General features: G+C 41.3%; 1 protein-coding gene across 3 annotated transcripts in view; it reads right to left on the reverse strand.

The window, feature by feature from the left end:
• The window catches only part of ZFYVE1 (zinc finger FYVE-type containing 1), a 56,907-nt gene that overhangs the window by 20,148 nt on the left and 20,213 nt on the right, over positions 1–16,546 (reverse strand). For all 3 annotated transcript variants that reach the window (XM_049897995.1, XM_049897994.1, XM_049897993.1), the window contains 2 exons: positions 11,581–12,085; positions 7,241–7,455 (listed from right to left, as the gene is read on the reverse strand). Coding sequence is in view for 2 of the 3 variants with exons in the window: in XM_049897994.1 (XP_049753951.1) it covers positions 7,241–7,455; positions 11,581–12,085 (720 nt within the window). In the remaining variant the exon portion in view is untranslated. The remainder of the gene's footprint in view (positions 1–7,240; positions 7,456–11,580; positions 12,086–16,546) is intronic.

Genomic DNA, 16,546 nt, shown 5'->3' on the forward strand with positions numbered 1-16,546 from the left:
GAGGTGCACCTTAAGTCTTCAAGGTGACATCTTTGCTTTTCAACACTTTGCTTTACCCCCATGCATCTATTGGTTTGTTGTACTGTGGAGGCTTGTGTGTTGCTATGATGCTGGAAGCTATGCCACTGGTATTCAAATACCAGCAGGGCACCCATGGCAGACAGGTTCCAGCTGAGGTTCCAGACTGAGACAGACTAGGAAGAAGGACTCAGCAGTCTACTTCTGAAAAGAATTACCCAGTGAAAACCTTACTAACATGTTATATATAGTGCACTACAATTAAAAAAAAAAAAAAAAGAATACTCATATATCTAATGAGGTGATAGACTACGAAAAAAACAGTTAACTAAGGAAGGTAGAAGCCACTGCACAAGGCACGGTGGAAGCCAAAAAGAGCATGGCTAGTCCCAGAGAAAAACTGAGGCTAAGCTGAATAACTGGAGGTAACCTGAGTACAGGTTTTCCTAAGGATAAATAATGTCAAATTTAGCCTGAATTCACCAGCTATGGAAATATAAAATTGTAGCCCAGTAACAGTGACAGCACAAGGTTCTTCCTGTTTCAAACCCAAGTGTTCTGGTTTACATTTCTGAAAGTTCTTCAGGAAAATGTCTAAGTATCTCAAGGCCTGGCATGAAACACCCTGCAGTCTAATTCCCCATGGTATATATGCTCACAGAACTTCCATCGTTCCCTGCCCTAAACAAATGAACTGTTGGCTTGGGCTGACCAAGGCAACAGTAACCTCTTATGACATCAGAAAGACAAGAACTCCTAGACAAACCAGTCACATCGCTTCGGGTGCTGATCACCTATGCCCGCAAAAGCATCTCACTTCCCTCACAAGTCAATGAAGAGCTGGCAAAAAGAATCAGACCCTGACACGCTTCAGTAAGCCTTACAAGAATCAAGGGTACAAGACTGTAACATTAACTTTAGTATATTTTAACTACTAGGGTAGGGAGAACTAGCCTCCTTCCTCTATAACCTGAGTTTTCTTCCCCAGTGTAGACACTACGGACCAATCCATACACTTACCCTGTTCAAAAATTCCAAATCTCACGTTATCCCAGCATTTCTTGGGCTCTCCTCCTCCCAAGGTCCCAAAGCTGGAAGAGGAAGGCAGGGAAGGGCCTCTCGTGAGAAAGTTTGGAAAAGCATTTGAAGCAAGTCTGGAAAAGGTTGCCTGGAGACCAGATGATCTCAACCTTCAGTTGCCATAGCAACAGTATGGCTCCTTCTATTGTACCTATAAGGTTAGCCCCAATCATCTAAGGCTAGCAGTAACTTTTCTGGTTCAAGATGGAGTCTCTTAGGTAATCAATGATTCCTATCCCCCAACAACACAACACAACTTTATAAATATTTAATATATGCTTCCTGATAGTGACAGAATTGGAAAGTCAGAATTTCTACATTTAGAGATAGCAGGCTGAAGAAAAAATTAGATAAAACTTATACAAATTCAATTTTAGAAAACAGCTCCTAGTTATTCAGAACTACAAACACAGACAACCATAGTTAACTACTATTCAGCAGGGCCCTGAGCATTTCTTTCCTTTAAAACATTTACCTGTTCAGCCAGGATATGCTCTGCTGGTAGGTACCTGGGCTGTTGCTACAGTAGATTCTCAGCAAAGGAACAAGTGGTCAGAAAGCGGGAAATAACTCAATAGGGGCCTGAGCCACAACGTGGCTGAGGGGCAGGAAATGTGATCCTGTCAGCAGGATGAATAGGGAAACCATTCCCAGGCATGTACAGACAGGCCACTCGGGCAGAAATTGAAAAATCGGCTGTTGTGTTGTTGCTCTTGTTAGTTGTCCTCAAGTTGCCCCCAAGGTGCAGTGACCCCAAGCACAGCAGGATAGAACCACTGAGGGCCGCAGGATTTCACTGGCTGATTTTCCTTAAGTAGATCACCAGATCTTCCCTCCTATCCTGTCTTAGTCTGGAACCTCCACCGAAGCCTGTTCAGCACCACAGCAATACGCGAGCCTCCACTGACACACGAGCCGTGGCTGCACTTGAAGTGCATTGGCTGGAATTACACATGGGTCTCCCACATGGAAAGTAGGAATTTTACCACTGAACCACCACAGTCTCTCTAATCTATCCCTCTTTCTCTCTCGTGCAGGCTACAAACGCTTCATAATTTCTCATTTCTCACATCTCCTGTTCAATAACAAATAGGCAAAGTAGCACTTGGGCTCCCTTTGAATCCAGTAGGGCTGCATCAGTCAGCTGGAACCTCGTGAACAGTATATCACCAATAACTTTTTTAAAGTATATTAACGGCATTAAAAAGAATGAGGCATAGTTGTGATGTTGGCAAATGTTTTAGTATGTATATTTTCACCACAATTAAAAAAAGAATGAGGGATATACTACATACTTGGAAACTCTATGGGGCAGTTCTACTCTGTCCTATAGGGTCGCTATGAGTCGGAATCAACTTGTCAGCACTGGGTAATACAGAATAACCAAGATGCATAATTAAGTGAAAAAAGCAAGTTGAAAAAAGAAGCAAAAGCTGTAGAATAGTATGAATGGTATTATTCTTTTTATAAAGGGAAAAAAGATATATATGTGTATACAAAACACCCACTTGCATAGCACTGAAAATTTTTAGAAGCATATATATAAGAAACTACTAAAACTGGTTATCTGCAGACTGGTAAGCGATAAGGGAGAAGAAAAGAGCTTAACTTCTCTGTGCTCTCATTTATTTAAGGTGAAAAAATATGTAATTATAAACATATTCATATATGCACTTATGTAGCATTAAAAATTTCTAGAATCATGTGCAAGAATATGTTAACAGTTATCAGTACAGAGTAATGAGAAGAGGTGGGAGAAGGAAAGTGGACCTAACTAGTACCTACTTCACCAGTTTGTGTAATGCTTAAAGTATACATCATGTACAGACATTCCTTTTATAATTTAAAAAATGTTAAATGCTTAAGTCCATTGTTGCAGCCACTGTGTCAATCCATCTTATTGAGGGTTTTCCTATTTTTTGCTGACCCTCTACTTTACCAAGCATGACGCTCTTCTCCAGGGACTGATCCCTCCTGACAACTTGTCCAAAGTATGTGAGACACAGTCTCACCATCTTTGCTTCCAAGGGGCATTCTGGTTGTACTTCTTCCAAGACAGATTTGTTCGTTCTTTTGGCAGTCCACGGTATACTCAACATTCTTCTCCAACACCAAAATTCAAAGGCATCAATTCTTCTTCGGTTTTCTTTATTCATCATCCAGCTTTCACATGTAGAGGAGGCGACTGAAAACACCATGGCTTGGGTCAGGCGCACCTTAGTCTTCAAGGTGACATCTTTGCTTTTCGACACTTGAAAGAGGTCTTTTGCAGTAGACTTGCCCGATGCAATGCATCTTCTGATTTCTCGACTGCTGCTTCCACGGCTGTTGATTGTGGGTTCAAGTAAAATGAAATCCTTAACAACCTCAATCTCCTTTCTGTTTATCATGACGTTGCTTATTGGTCCAGTTGTGACGATTTTTGTTTTCTTTATGTTGAGGTGTAATCCACACTGAAGGATGTGGTCTTTCACCTTCATCAGTTAAGTGCTTCAAGTACTATATGCCAATTATTCTGTTTCTTCAATTATGTTCTCATTTTATCCCCACTTCAATCTCATTAGGAAGATTCTATATTACAGATGATAAAATAGGTTTGAAGAGGAAGTATTTTAAGGGCAGAAATTTTTTCTATCTTGTTCACCACAGTATTCTCAGCACCTCAAACACTACTTGGCAGAGACGGACACTCATTTATTTTTTGAATGAATGAAGGAATTTCCCAAGTCAAACAGCTGGTAAGTGGTAGAGCTGGAATTCCAACACAAGTCTGACTCCAGAACCCAAGCTTTTAATCACTATGTAAAAATTCCCAAACCTTTTTTTTTGGGGGGGGGGGGCGGCGGTGGGGGGTGGGTGGAGGTAGGGTGGGTAACATTTCACTTTGACATAATTTCAAACATATAGAAAACTTTGGGAGGATAGTACAAGGAACTGCCATATACAATTTACCCAGGTTCACTAATTGTTCAACATTTTGCCCCACTGTAAGCCTTTTAAACTCAACAGGTTTATTGAGCACATCAGTATACACCTGAAGTTTTGCTCCTGTGTAATAGGGCCTGCCTAGCTTTATGTCAAACCCCCTTCTCTTACCTCTTTCTTCCCATCCCTCCCAGGCCCAAATCTCTAGCCCCTACCCCAACTGGATACCCTCATCACTAGCTCCAATCTCCTTGTGTTTACTCCTTAATACTCCCCCTGCCCCATCCACCCCCCAGGATCCCTCTGGGGCACCACCCATAGGCCCTGCTTCCTTCCTGGTGCTCTGTACTCGGGCTACAGGGCCTGAGGCATGGTAGCACAAGGGATTGCACAAAGCCAACTACAAAAAGGAGGCAGTATTCTCACGGGATCCATTATGAGGAATGATAAAGATAAGAGGTTATATTAAAATAAAATTCCTGAAATACTAAAAATAGGCAAAATAGAAAAAAGAGAGCAAAAATGCTTCAATAGGATTACATATCCAACTATGTGAAATGATGGAAATCTGACAGATGCTCACTGTTAAAATATTGACAGACACACCGTCATGACATAATAATTCTACTTCAAGGGAGTATAACCTAGGAAAAATAATTCCAAATATAGAAAGAACTTTTATGATATTTAGTTTGGGGTTATTTATAATAGGGAAAATTGACAATCTCTCATCCACCAACTGTTATTTTGGTACATTTAGACAATGAAATATTGAGCAGCTCTCAAAACAAAACCATATAATGATAAAGTGTTTAAAATGTTAATTGCTAAAAGGATTACAAATTTTCATGTATAACATTACGAAAGCTACATATGTATTTTTTAATGCACAGAACACATACTGTGAGGACATACATTAAAATGTTAACAGTGTTTATCTCTACGTGTCTTTGTTTTCATCATTATACTTGGCTGCAGAACCCACGTTTTCTACAGTAAGCATGTATTACTTATGTAAACCAGAGGATATGAATTTAGACAGATACAATATAAATTGATCATTGAGAAAACAGTCCCAAAATCAGAATTCTTATTCCCATAATGATATCAATCACCAACTTTTAAATTTCTTTCAGGAAAACTTTTTTGCCAGCTTTACTGGGCTCAGAGAATGCTTTGACGAGAGCATGTATGAAAAGATATCAAAATTTCATTGCAACTACCTAGCCAACTCTAAAACGGCAATTTCCAATAATCCCTAATACCTCAAGTCACAGTGTTCAAAGCATCCTAATCCGTTTCTATCACTGCTATTGTTTCGGCAATTGCTTGCCTGTTGATGGCTGGGATAATGCAGAAGTCGTATACTGGCTGTACCACTTTAGGAGTGAGGTGATAATACCCAGTACAGTAATCTCTAACTATCCAAGTACCTGTGAGGCCTAAGAAACACCATTTGATTAAAAGCAAAAAAAAGGGGGGTGGAGGGAGGGCACAGGCAAATCCTTGAGGGCTAAGACAGGTTACGTAGCACCCTGGAATGTTTGGAGGGCTAGCAGCCCACAAAGGTGGCAGCTCTCTGTGTTACAAAGAAGCAAGCACCAGCTATCAGGATTTGCTGAAGGGAAACAATCTATGGATTTATGTGCTTTATAACAGGATTTTCCTGTATTATAGAACCAACACATTGACACTACTGTTGGGATACACAAGAAAAACAATTTGCTTTAAAAGGAGTTTCCCAAAAGACAATTCTCATATCACTAGTGGTATCCAAGGTGGATTTTAGGTGGTACAGGACATGATTATAGGTAGTACACAGACATTGAGTAACATCAAAATCCACAGGAGAAAATAGTCCCACCATTACTGAACATTTTGATCAAAGATTCTATAGAAGACGAAAAGGGGATAAATGCAGAATAGAATTTCAAATTCTCATGTACTCTAGACTTTCTGGAACCATGGGGACTGGATGGATTCCTGAAACTATTGCCCTAAGATAATCTTTAACACTTAAAAATGTCCCGATGTCTTCTTAAAATCAAACAATAGTTTAGCTTAACTAGTAAAAAATGTCTGCCTTGATCATTATGCTCTTTTAAGAACTATCTGTAATGAATCAAAATGACAACAGCAACTTGAGAGATTAGATAGGAACCTTCAGGGGCAGTGAGTTTATGTTAATGGGTGAGGGACAACTCAGAAAGGAGGGTGAGAATAGTTGCACAACTCCAAGAATGCAATCAATGTCACTGAATTGTACATGTAGAAACTGCTGAATTGGTGTATGGTTTGCTGCGTACATTCCCAACAATAACAAAATAACACTACAAAAATAAATTAGTCCCTTTTCAAGTCTTTTCAAAAGTTCAGTTTCTTTCAAGGAGAAAGTCTCACTTAGGTAATAGTATTTCTTTATCATTTGCTAATCTCCCTTTTAAATAAAGAAAAAACAGGCCAAAGTTTCAGAACCTTCCATGAGCAACAGTCCTCCTGATTATGACAGTGAACTCTAGAATAAAATGGCCTGGGTTTGTGCCTACTGTCACTTGATAATTGTGTGTAACCAATTACTTCACCTCTCTGTGCCTCAGTTTCTTCATGTGCACAGTGAAGATAATAATAGTACTTAACTCAGAGTTGGTGTAAGGATTGAATGAACTAATTCAAGCACAGTGCTCAGAACTTTGGTACATAATAAATAACCAGTAGTTATTACTGTTATTTTGGTATTTTTGTTTTTTGGTTTGGTTGATCTTCTACCTGTGATACTAGTTTTCTATTTACAGTGATAACAAAAAGTTCCTTCTTAAAGTAACTTAAGTTAAAAAAAAAAAAAAAAAAGGTTGATATAAAGAAAAGCACAGAGGTTGTCCACATGACGGAGCCTTAATACAAGGTCAACTCACCAGGGCTGAGCCACACCACACAGGAATGAAAGTTCTTTCCTATTCCCCAAAAGCCTAACTTTTCTCCAAGATGAGAAGCCTTCACTTTTTAATTATTACCCAGGATTCCTTAGTATTCATACTCCTAGCAAGATGAGGAGGGCATTTGACAGGTGCAAACTCTACTCATGAGTCCCCTTTTCTTACAACTTCTCTGTCCAGCCCAGACTTCCAATCACCAGAACAAAAAAAAAGCTGGAGAACAGAGTGTTCTCACCACTCACTGGTATCCCAGTGAGAAGCACTTGGGGCAAGAGCCAACTGACCTTCAGGGCTTTGAAGATGACCCCTGGGTGCCGGGGAGAACGGGTGGTATTGTTCTCTAGTTGCTGCTCCAAAGCACGCCGGAGCCCAGAGAAGTCTGTGGGGGGGTTGTAAGTCCTTGTTCCCTTATAGTGAATGGAACTGAAGGCTTCAGGGAAGCGGCCCAGCTTCCGGAACCGGTCCTGGATGAGCTTCTCTGGCACCTCTGAGGGATGATCTGTAGAAGCGGAAATTGCGGCACATGAGTAGTGACTTCTTTTTTTTTTAAGTTACCTTTCATTATAAAAGTAATACGTAGTCTGACTCCTTACATATAAAGTACGTAAACAGGCAGAACTAATCTATGTTGTTAGAATTCAGCTTACCCTTCTCCAGAAGGAAGCGTGAGGAGGACTCATGTGGCCGGTGCTTGTGTTTCTTGATTTGGTACTGATTACATGGGTGTGTTCAAGTAGTGAAAATTCACCAAGCTGTACAATTTTTTTTAATTGAGATGAAATTCACGTAACAAAACTATTTTAAAATGTACAGTTCAGTGGCATTTAGTACATTCACAATGTTGTACAACCATCACCTCCTTCTGGCTCCAAAACATTTTTATCACCTCAAAAGAAACTTCCCATCTTCCCCTTCCTGCAGCCCCTGGCAATCACTGATCTGCTTTCCATCTCTATGGATTTATCTATTCTGGATATTTCATATAAATGGAATCATATGCGTCTGGCTTCTTTCACTTTTTTCACTTAGCAGAATGTTTTTGAGGTTCATCCACACTGTAGCATGTATCAGTAATTCCTTTTTATGGCTGAGTAATATTCCACTGGATGGCTAGATCACATCTGTTGATAGACATTTAGGTTGTTTCCACCTTTTGGTTACTGTTAAGAATGCTGCTATGAACATTAGTGTACAAGCATTTGTCTGAATATGTGTATATACCTACAAGTGGAATTGCTGGGTCATATGATAATTCAAACTTTTTGTGGAATCATCAAAATGCTTTTTCTAAAGCTATACTCTTTTGATATGATACTCACTTTTCTACACGTATGCTTCAATTCTATACTTTAGTTAAGGGCCTAAAAAACAATCTGCTCATTATAAAAAGAAAAAAAAAACAAAGCATAAAAGTAATGTTATGTTCTCTGTTCCCTCCTACCTCCCAAAGGTAACTAAAGCTCAGCATTCGCCCTTTCAGACTCTTTTTGTCCACACACTTACCAACACATACATGTGATTTGCTTCTATTACTCGATAACAGACTGTGCCCTTGTCATGATATATTCTGAGAAGTTCCTTATTCTTTTTAACAGCTACATGGTATTCCACCCAGAGGACATATTTAACCAGTCACCTACTAACAAACGCTTACAATTTACAGCTACTTTGAAAACTCTGGTCTTGTGCTGACAAAGGTGTGAGAAAACTACCGACACACAAGGTATTAGCTTGCCCACAGTTTCACCAACATTTGTATAGAAATTCGGCAGTGGTAGTACTCAGTAGATGGACTCAATATATGTTTTGGATGCAAAAATTGTAAAGATCAAAAGTGGTTATCAATGTACTGATCACAGAAGGCATCCTAAAGGCAGCATTTCTCACCTCCTTTCCATACTCCATAGCCATTTTCTAATGAGTCTCTTCTTCCTCCAGTTGCCCAACTAACAGGGGTTCTTCCATCACCAAATCTCCATTCGGAACATTTGGATTTCTTATTTTCCTATAGGTCATGAGTCACCGGTACCACCAGGAATCAACTGGTCCCAGGCTCCTTCAGATTCTACTTCCTAATATTGCCCCACTGTCCACTGCCCTTCAACTGCCACTGCCCTGGCTCAGTCCCCATCACTTCTCACTTAAGTACCATGATAACCTCCTGACTGGTCCCCCTGCCTCCAGGCATGCCCCTATAATTCATTCTACCACAGGCTGCCAGGGTGATCTTTTACAAATATAGATTCCCTGCTTAAATCCTTCAGGGGCTCTGATCATACTTCAGAATGTATCAAGGCCAACCATAATCTAATCACTGAGTACCTCCACCACTCCTCCCACACAATCTATGCTCCAGACGCACTGAGCCTCTCCATTTATTTGTTCACCAAACATTTGATGACATCCTACTGTGTGTCAATCGCTGATCCAGGCTATTTAGATACAGCAGTGAATAAGAGAGGCAAGGTTACTGCCTTCATGGAGTTTCCATTCTAATGGGAAAAGACCAAGAATGAGTAAGCAAACATACAGGATGATTTCGAAGACTGATAGGTGCTCTGATGGAAATAAACAGGAAATGTAATGAGAGTGTAGCCACTAGGGTGTAGGAGGGACGACTTTATAGGGGATAGTCAGGAGATGCTTCATGGGTGACAGTTGAGCTGAATCTGAAAAATGCCTGGATAACTAGGGGAAGAGTATCCCAAACAGACAGAGCAGCATATGATAAAGCTACCACAGAAAAGACTGGTATGGCTAGTAGAGAGAATGAACACACACACACACCAATGTGCGGTGTGTATGTGTGTATTTGTGTGTGTGCTGTTCAGTGGTGGGGAAGGGTAACTACAGAATAGGGAGGAGAACTAAGAAGGTTAGAGGCGTAGGTAGGATTTAGAGTGAATATACCATATTTAGGAGTTTGAATATAGGAGAAAGCCACTGACAGGTATGTGATGGCAGGAGTGTGACATGACCTGAATTTAAACTTTTAAAAAGATCACTCTGGATGCTGCGAGGGCACTGAAGGGGGCTAAAATGTAATTTAGGAAGTTACTATAGAACTAGAGTCCCTGGGTGGCACAAACAATTAAGTGCTCGACTACCAGCTAAAAGGCTAGCAGTTCAAACCCACCCAGAGGTACCTCAGAAGACACACCGAACGATCTGTTTCCAAAAGGTCACAACCTCGAAAACCCTATGGAGCAGTTCTACTCTGCACACACATGGGGTCACCATGAGTTGGAACTGACTCAACAGCAGCTAACAACAACAACAACAACTGTAGAACTACCTGCAGTTCCCTGAACACAACTTAATCCATTGGGTGTCTGCGCTTCCTAGAACATCTTTCCTTCCCTCCTCTATCTAGTCAGGGTTTTCAGAGTTCAAATTTCACTTCCTCTTTCCTAGGCCTCATTAAGAGGAGTAAAGTGTCCCTCCTCTACACTCCCACACCTCCGGTGCCTACATCTACCACAGAACAGAATACCTCCTGGTCTTCCCACCTACACTGTGAGCTATTCAAACCAGAAAAACCAAAACCCACTGCCGTCAAGTCGATTCCAACTCATAGCAACCCTATAGAACAGAGTGGAACTGCCCCACAGAGTTTCCAAGGAGCACCTGGTGGATTTGAACTGCCAACCTTTTGGTTAGCAGCCGTAGCTCTTAAGCACACCACCACCAGGGTTTCCTGTGAGCTATTAGAAGGTAGAGAATGTTTTTCTCAGCTCTGTGCTCCACTGGTCAGCAGGTGACATTGTGCACTCAATAACCTTTGTTGACTGAATGAACAAGTAAACACTTTAACTGTTTTAGGCGCCAGTACTACTGCCCACCCTGTACCCAATTACTGCAGTTACTCCTCCTCCCTCAGCCTCCCATACAGGAGGTGATGATCTCACTTCCTGTTTCTCTAAGAAAATATAAACAGTAAGAACCTACACACACACACACCCCCGCCCCCCCGCCACATCCTACTACATCTACCTACTTCCCTGCAACTGTGCCCATATATTCCACCCTCTCTCTTGCTACCATGGCTGAACGCCCATGCTCCTAAGGCCAGCCCTTCGACTTGTGCATCACTCCAGTTGTTCCTGCTCTCCCTCATTCTTGCATCAGCGATTGTCCCTTCTCTAACGAATTATTTCCATTAGTACACAAATACTTAAATTTTTAAAGAAAATTCTTTCAAATTCCACATGTCCCTCCAGTTACTATTTCGATTTTCTGCTGTTTACACAGAGCTCTTTGAAAGAGTTGAACATACTCAATTGTCTCTAATTCACCTCCTATTCTTCCTAGATACTACTTGGATAAGGCTTTCATCACCACTATACCAGCGAAACAGCTCTTATCCAGATCACAAATGACCTCTGTGTGTTGAAAAAGCCAATTGCCAAAGCAAACTGTCCCTTCTCAATCCCCATCCTGCTTCACTTATAAGCAGATATTCATGTGGCTGATCACTCCATCCTTCTTGAAACACTTGCTTTTGTCTTGCCTGGGCATAAATTTTTCTGGGCAATCCACCACCACCAAGTTGCTATCGCAGCCCATTGGTCACCTCTGTGTTACCAGAAAGATCAATCTGTGTCACAGCAACCCATCTACTCACCAGAGCCCAGTAACTGTGTATGCACAGTCTCATGGAAAATGATGACAGCAGGGCCCAAGGTAGATAAGGGAACATCCAGACCACAGCGGGCAGTGGTAGCCTTGAGCTCCTTTGTGAAGTGCTTCAGATAAGCTTCTGAGGCGTCTCCCAGGAACTTGAAGAGGTCATTATGCAGCCGGTCTGCATGAGTTCGATAGATTACCAGATCTGAGATGGCCAAGACTTTAAGCAGCAGCCGTGTTCTCTGGCTTAGATTCACTGTGGCCCCTAAGAGCCCTTCTGTGTCTATCACTGCTACTTTGTGGACTGGGTCATAGGCTGCCCACACTCCCACAGTGCAGGATTCCTGGGCAGGGGAGGTTTTGAAGACTTCACGGCCATAAAAGAAAGTGTGGTTGAGGGTATGAGACTTTCCATCTCCAGTATTTCCAAAAATGGAAACCACCTTCAGATGCTGATCAGGTTTGCAGTCTAATTTTCTAATAAAGTCCTCTTCATTTGTTACCTTATCAAAAAAAAAAGAGAGAGAAAGAGACAATAAAATGAGATAAACTTCAAAATAGCTAGAAACACCTACGAACCAGTGCTTCCCAGGATCGACGTCCTTGACTGGCTAATCAAGGTGGCAAGCAAAGGGAGCCTTAGGATAAGAACCCCCAACCCATGCTCTACCCCTAGCAAATAGTTCAAAGGAGTCTCTGATGCCTTGGTCAATATAAGAACTTAGTGGTCATGAAAGAGCTAAAATTACAGAAATCTTAGAAGAAAACATAAGAGTAAATCTTTATGAAGGAGCCCTGATGCCACTAAGGGTTAAGTGCTTGGCTACTAACTGAAAGGCTGGTAGTTTGAACCTACCCAGCAGCTCTGTGGAAGGAAGACCTGGAAATCTGCTCCCATACAGATTACAGCCTAGAGCAGTTCTACCGTGACACATGAGGTTGCTACGAGTCTAAATCAACTCAAAGGCACCTAACAACAACAACAAATCTTTGTGATCTTGGATTAGACAATGGTTTCTTAGATAGGACACCAAATGCAAAAGCAATAAAAGAAAACATGGATAAATTGGACATCATCAAAATTAAAAACCTTTGTGTAAAAAAAGGACACCAACAAGAAAGTAAAAGACAACCCACAGAAGGGAAGAAAATATTTGCAAATCATTTATATGACAAGGGACGAGTATGCAGAATATGGAAAGAACTCTTACAACTCAACAAGCCAAATAACTCAATTAAAAAATGGACAATAGATTTAAACGATATTTCTCCAAAAAAGACAAACAAATAGCCAATGAGCACATGAAAAGATGTCCAATATCATTAGTCATTAGGGAAGTGCAAATCAAAACCATAAGGAGATGCCACTTCACACCCATTACAATGGCTATGATCAAAGAAAACAGACAATAACAAGTGCTGGTGAGAATGTGGAGAAATGCCAACCCTCATACCCTGCTGGTGGGACTATAAAATGGTGCAGCTGCTTTGGAAAACCATTTGGCAGTTCCTCAAAAAGTTAAACACAGAGTTACCATAAACCCAAAATATGACCCAGTAATTTCACTCCTAAATATCTACCTAAGAGAACTGAAAACATACGTCCACACAAAAACTTATACACGGATATTCACAGCAGCACTGTTTATAATAGCCAAAAAATGGAAACAAGCCAAATGTCCATCAACTGATGAACAGATAAACAAAATTTAGTAATACATACAACAGACTATTAGCCAGGCATAAAAAAGAATGACGTACCGATGCGTGCCACAACACGGATGAGCCCTGAAAACGTTATGCTAAATGAAAGAAGCCAGACACATAAGGCTACATATTACATGATTCCATTTATGTGAAATGTTTGGAATTGGTAAATCCATAGACACAGAAAGTAGATTAGCAGTTGCCAGGGGCTGGAGGTAGAGGGAAATTGGGAGTTAATAAATACAGGCTTATTTTGGAGGTAATGAAGTGTTTTGAAATTACACAGTGGTGACAGTTGCACAACTTTGTGAATATAATTAAAAAATAACGAACTATGTATCGTAAAAGGGTAAATTTCATGGTATGAGAATTGCATCTCAATAAAGTTATTAAAAAAATAAAAGAATTTGTCGTTCAAACGTCACCCATTCATAATTCCCCTCCTTAATTTAAGGAACACTGCAGTCCTTATAAAAAGTTGAGCCAGAGAGAGAAAGACCTGGTGCTAGCAAGATGCCAGACTAGAGCTCCAGAAAGATGCTCAGGGCTCCTATTCTTAGAACATAGAACCCCCAGGGTCAAAGCTCCTAACCTAATAGATGAAGTTCTACTCCAGCTAAAGGAGTGATAAACCTTAACCCTGGGCACCTTCCAGCCATCAGAGAAAAAACACAGTTCGAATTCTCAAAAGTCTGATGGTTTGATAAAGAGCAGTTAGCGAAATGCAGACAGACCATCGGGTATGATAATGTGATAAACCCCCCTCACTTTTAAGCTCAACAAGAAGGTAAACCACTTGTCATTCTATTAATAACATCACTATTATTACATTAAGAACCTTAATGATAATACCAATAATACATTCACTGCCCACTGCAGTGACAGTGCCCTTCACCAGACCATGAAGGCTGGACCAGGTCTATCTTTACATCCCTAGCCCTTAGAACACAGCCTGGCATACAGGTGGAGCTCAATATCTAGTATGAACGAATGTTAGGCACCTTGCTAAGTATTTTAATAATTTTCTCCACCCTACAACTTCAGGGCTTAACACAAAGCAACATTCCGTGAGTTTGGTGATGGGTTAACTGATTTACCAGACAACTGGGAGGACCAAGATTTTACATGGTACAGAGCCCATTTTGGGCCTGTGTCATTCAGCCAGCCTGGCTCCAAGCTACTAAGCTGATAAGCAAGAGAAACAAAACAAAAGCTCCATAAAGCTCCACCAACAAGGAGTCAGATAAGGTCAGCGTGGCCAGCTGGAAGAGCCATCCACCTTCTCAAACAGTCCTGGTGAGGAAGACTAGGCCTAGAGGTTCTCTCCCTGAGGAAATCTACTGTCATGAATGTGTTAACTCACAAAACAGCTGCTATCCAGAATATCTAAGACAAAGCACCTGAAAAGGGGCATCTGGGTGTATTTTAGGTACAGAATTAAATGATTCAAGATGCATAGTTATTAAGTGCCCCAGCAGTTCCATGGAAGAAAGACCTGGTGATCTGTTTCCGTAAGGATTACAGCCAAGATAAACCCTATGGAGCAGTTCTACTCTCTAACACATGTGGTCGCCACAAGTCAGGGGGCTGACTCAATGGTTACTAACAACAATTAACTAGGTGGTACAAATAGTTTGTGTTCAACTACTAATGCTAACCTAAAGGTTGGTGGTTCGAACCCACCCAGTGTCACCGCATAAGAAAGGTATGTAACACGTGAGTTGTCATGAGTCAGAACTGATTCAAGGGCAACAGGTTTGGTTTTTTTGGGTGACTTTTTTATTAACCAAATAATATACATAATATATATAAACAAGCAACTCCTCTGAGATGAAAATAAAACATTTCTTGTCAGCATTTCAGGATATTATTTTGCCATTCAGTGTCCTGGGGTATGTTAACCATGCTGTTTATGTGTTGGGTGAATGCATCTGAGTCCTAGGCAAAGAAGCCTGGAGGAGAAGCTCCAAGTCCTAGGCTGGTTTTTCCACTGATGGCCATACAACCTACACTGATTACATTTTTTTTTCCTCTTGTAAAATGAAGAGATGATAATCTTTGCCTCTCCTGATAGGGTTGTGGCTGCTGATCAAACAAACAGATAAATGAGAAAGTGCCTGACAAACTGAAACCAGGCCGCATTTTCCTTCTTCTGTCTTTCACATTTTTTTGCTCTGTCATACTTCTAAACTCATCCCTAACCTGCAGGCATTTTCCCCTGGCCAGAAAAGAGAACAGCCTGGGGCTAAGTGGTAGCAAGACTGGTTTTCAGTGTGGAGGGGGGAGATAAAGAGTCCCTTTGGTGAGGGAAGCTGGGGCCCAGAAAGGAGCAAGTCTCCCAGCTTTACTTGTTCTGCCTGTTGGCAATCAATGATCCCACTTTGCTCCATTACTCCAGTGAAATAAGCTACCCAACCCTGAGCACTGCAAACTGGTCATCCCACTCAACTCTACATGCTGGAAATGGCCCTTGGCCCTTAAACAATAGCAAAAGCAGAAGCAACAACAAAACCATCCCTCCCCCACTTCTGCTGTCCATCCTCCCCAAATTTCTTAGACCATCTCTCGAACCTCAGACAACTCAGAAACACCCAAATTCGACTCCTGGCTTTGCCACTGTGTAACCTTGGAAAAGTTATTTAACAATTTAAGCTTTAATAGGATAATAATATCCTACAACGCCGAGGGATACTCTCTGACACCGACCCATGGTGACCTCACGTGTGCAGAGTAGAACTGCTCTATAGGGTTTTCAAAGCTGTGACTTTTCAGAAGCAGATCACCTGGCCTGTCTTCCAAGGCACCTCTGCCACTGCACCCTCAGGGCTCCTTAGGAGGTACTAAGAGAACTAAATGAGATAAAGTAAGGAATTCTGGTGGTGCAATGGTGAAGTGCTCAGCTGCTTACCAAAAAGTCTTCGGTTTGAACCCACCAGCCACTTTGTGGCAGAAATGGCCTGGCTATCTGCTCCCATAAAGATTACAGCCTAGGAAGACCTATGACAGCAGTTCTACCTTGTCATATAGAATCATTCTAAGTCAAAATCAACTCAGCAACACATAACAACAATGCAAAGGGCCTAGCACACAGTAAAACCAAAAACCAAACCCACTGCCATCAAGTCAATTCCGACTCATAGCAACCCTATAGGACAGAGTGGAACTGCCCCATAGAGTTTCCAAGGAGTGCCTGGAGGATTCAAACTGCTGACCTCTTGGTTAGCAGCCACAGCACTTAACCACTACGCCACCAGGGT

The sequence above is a fragment of the Elephas maximus genome, chromosome 10 (genome assembly GCF_024166365.1).
Source record: "Elephas maximus indicus isolate mEleMax1 chromosome 10, mEleMax1 primary haplotype, whole genome shotgun sequence".
Lineage (NCBI taxonomy): Eukaryota > Metazoa > Chordata > Mammalia > Proboscidea > Elephantidae > Elephas > Elephas maximus.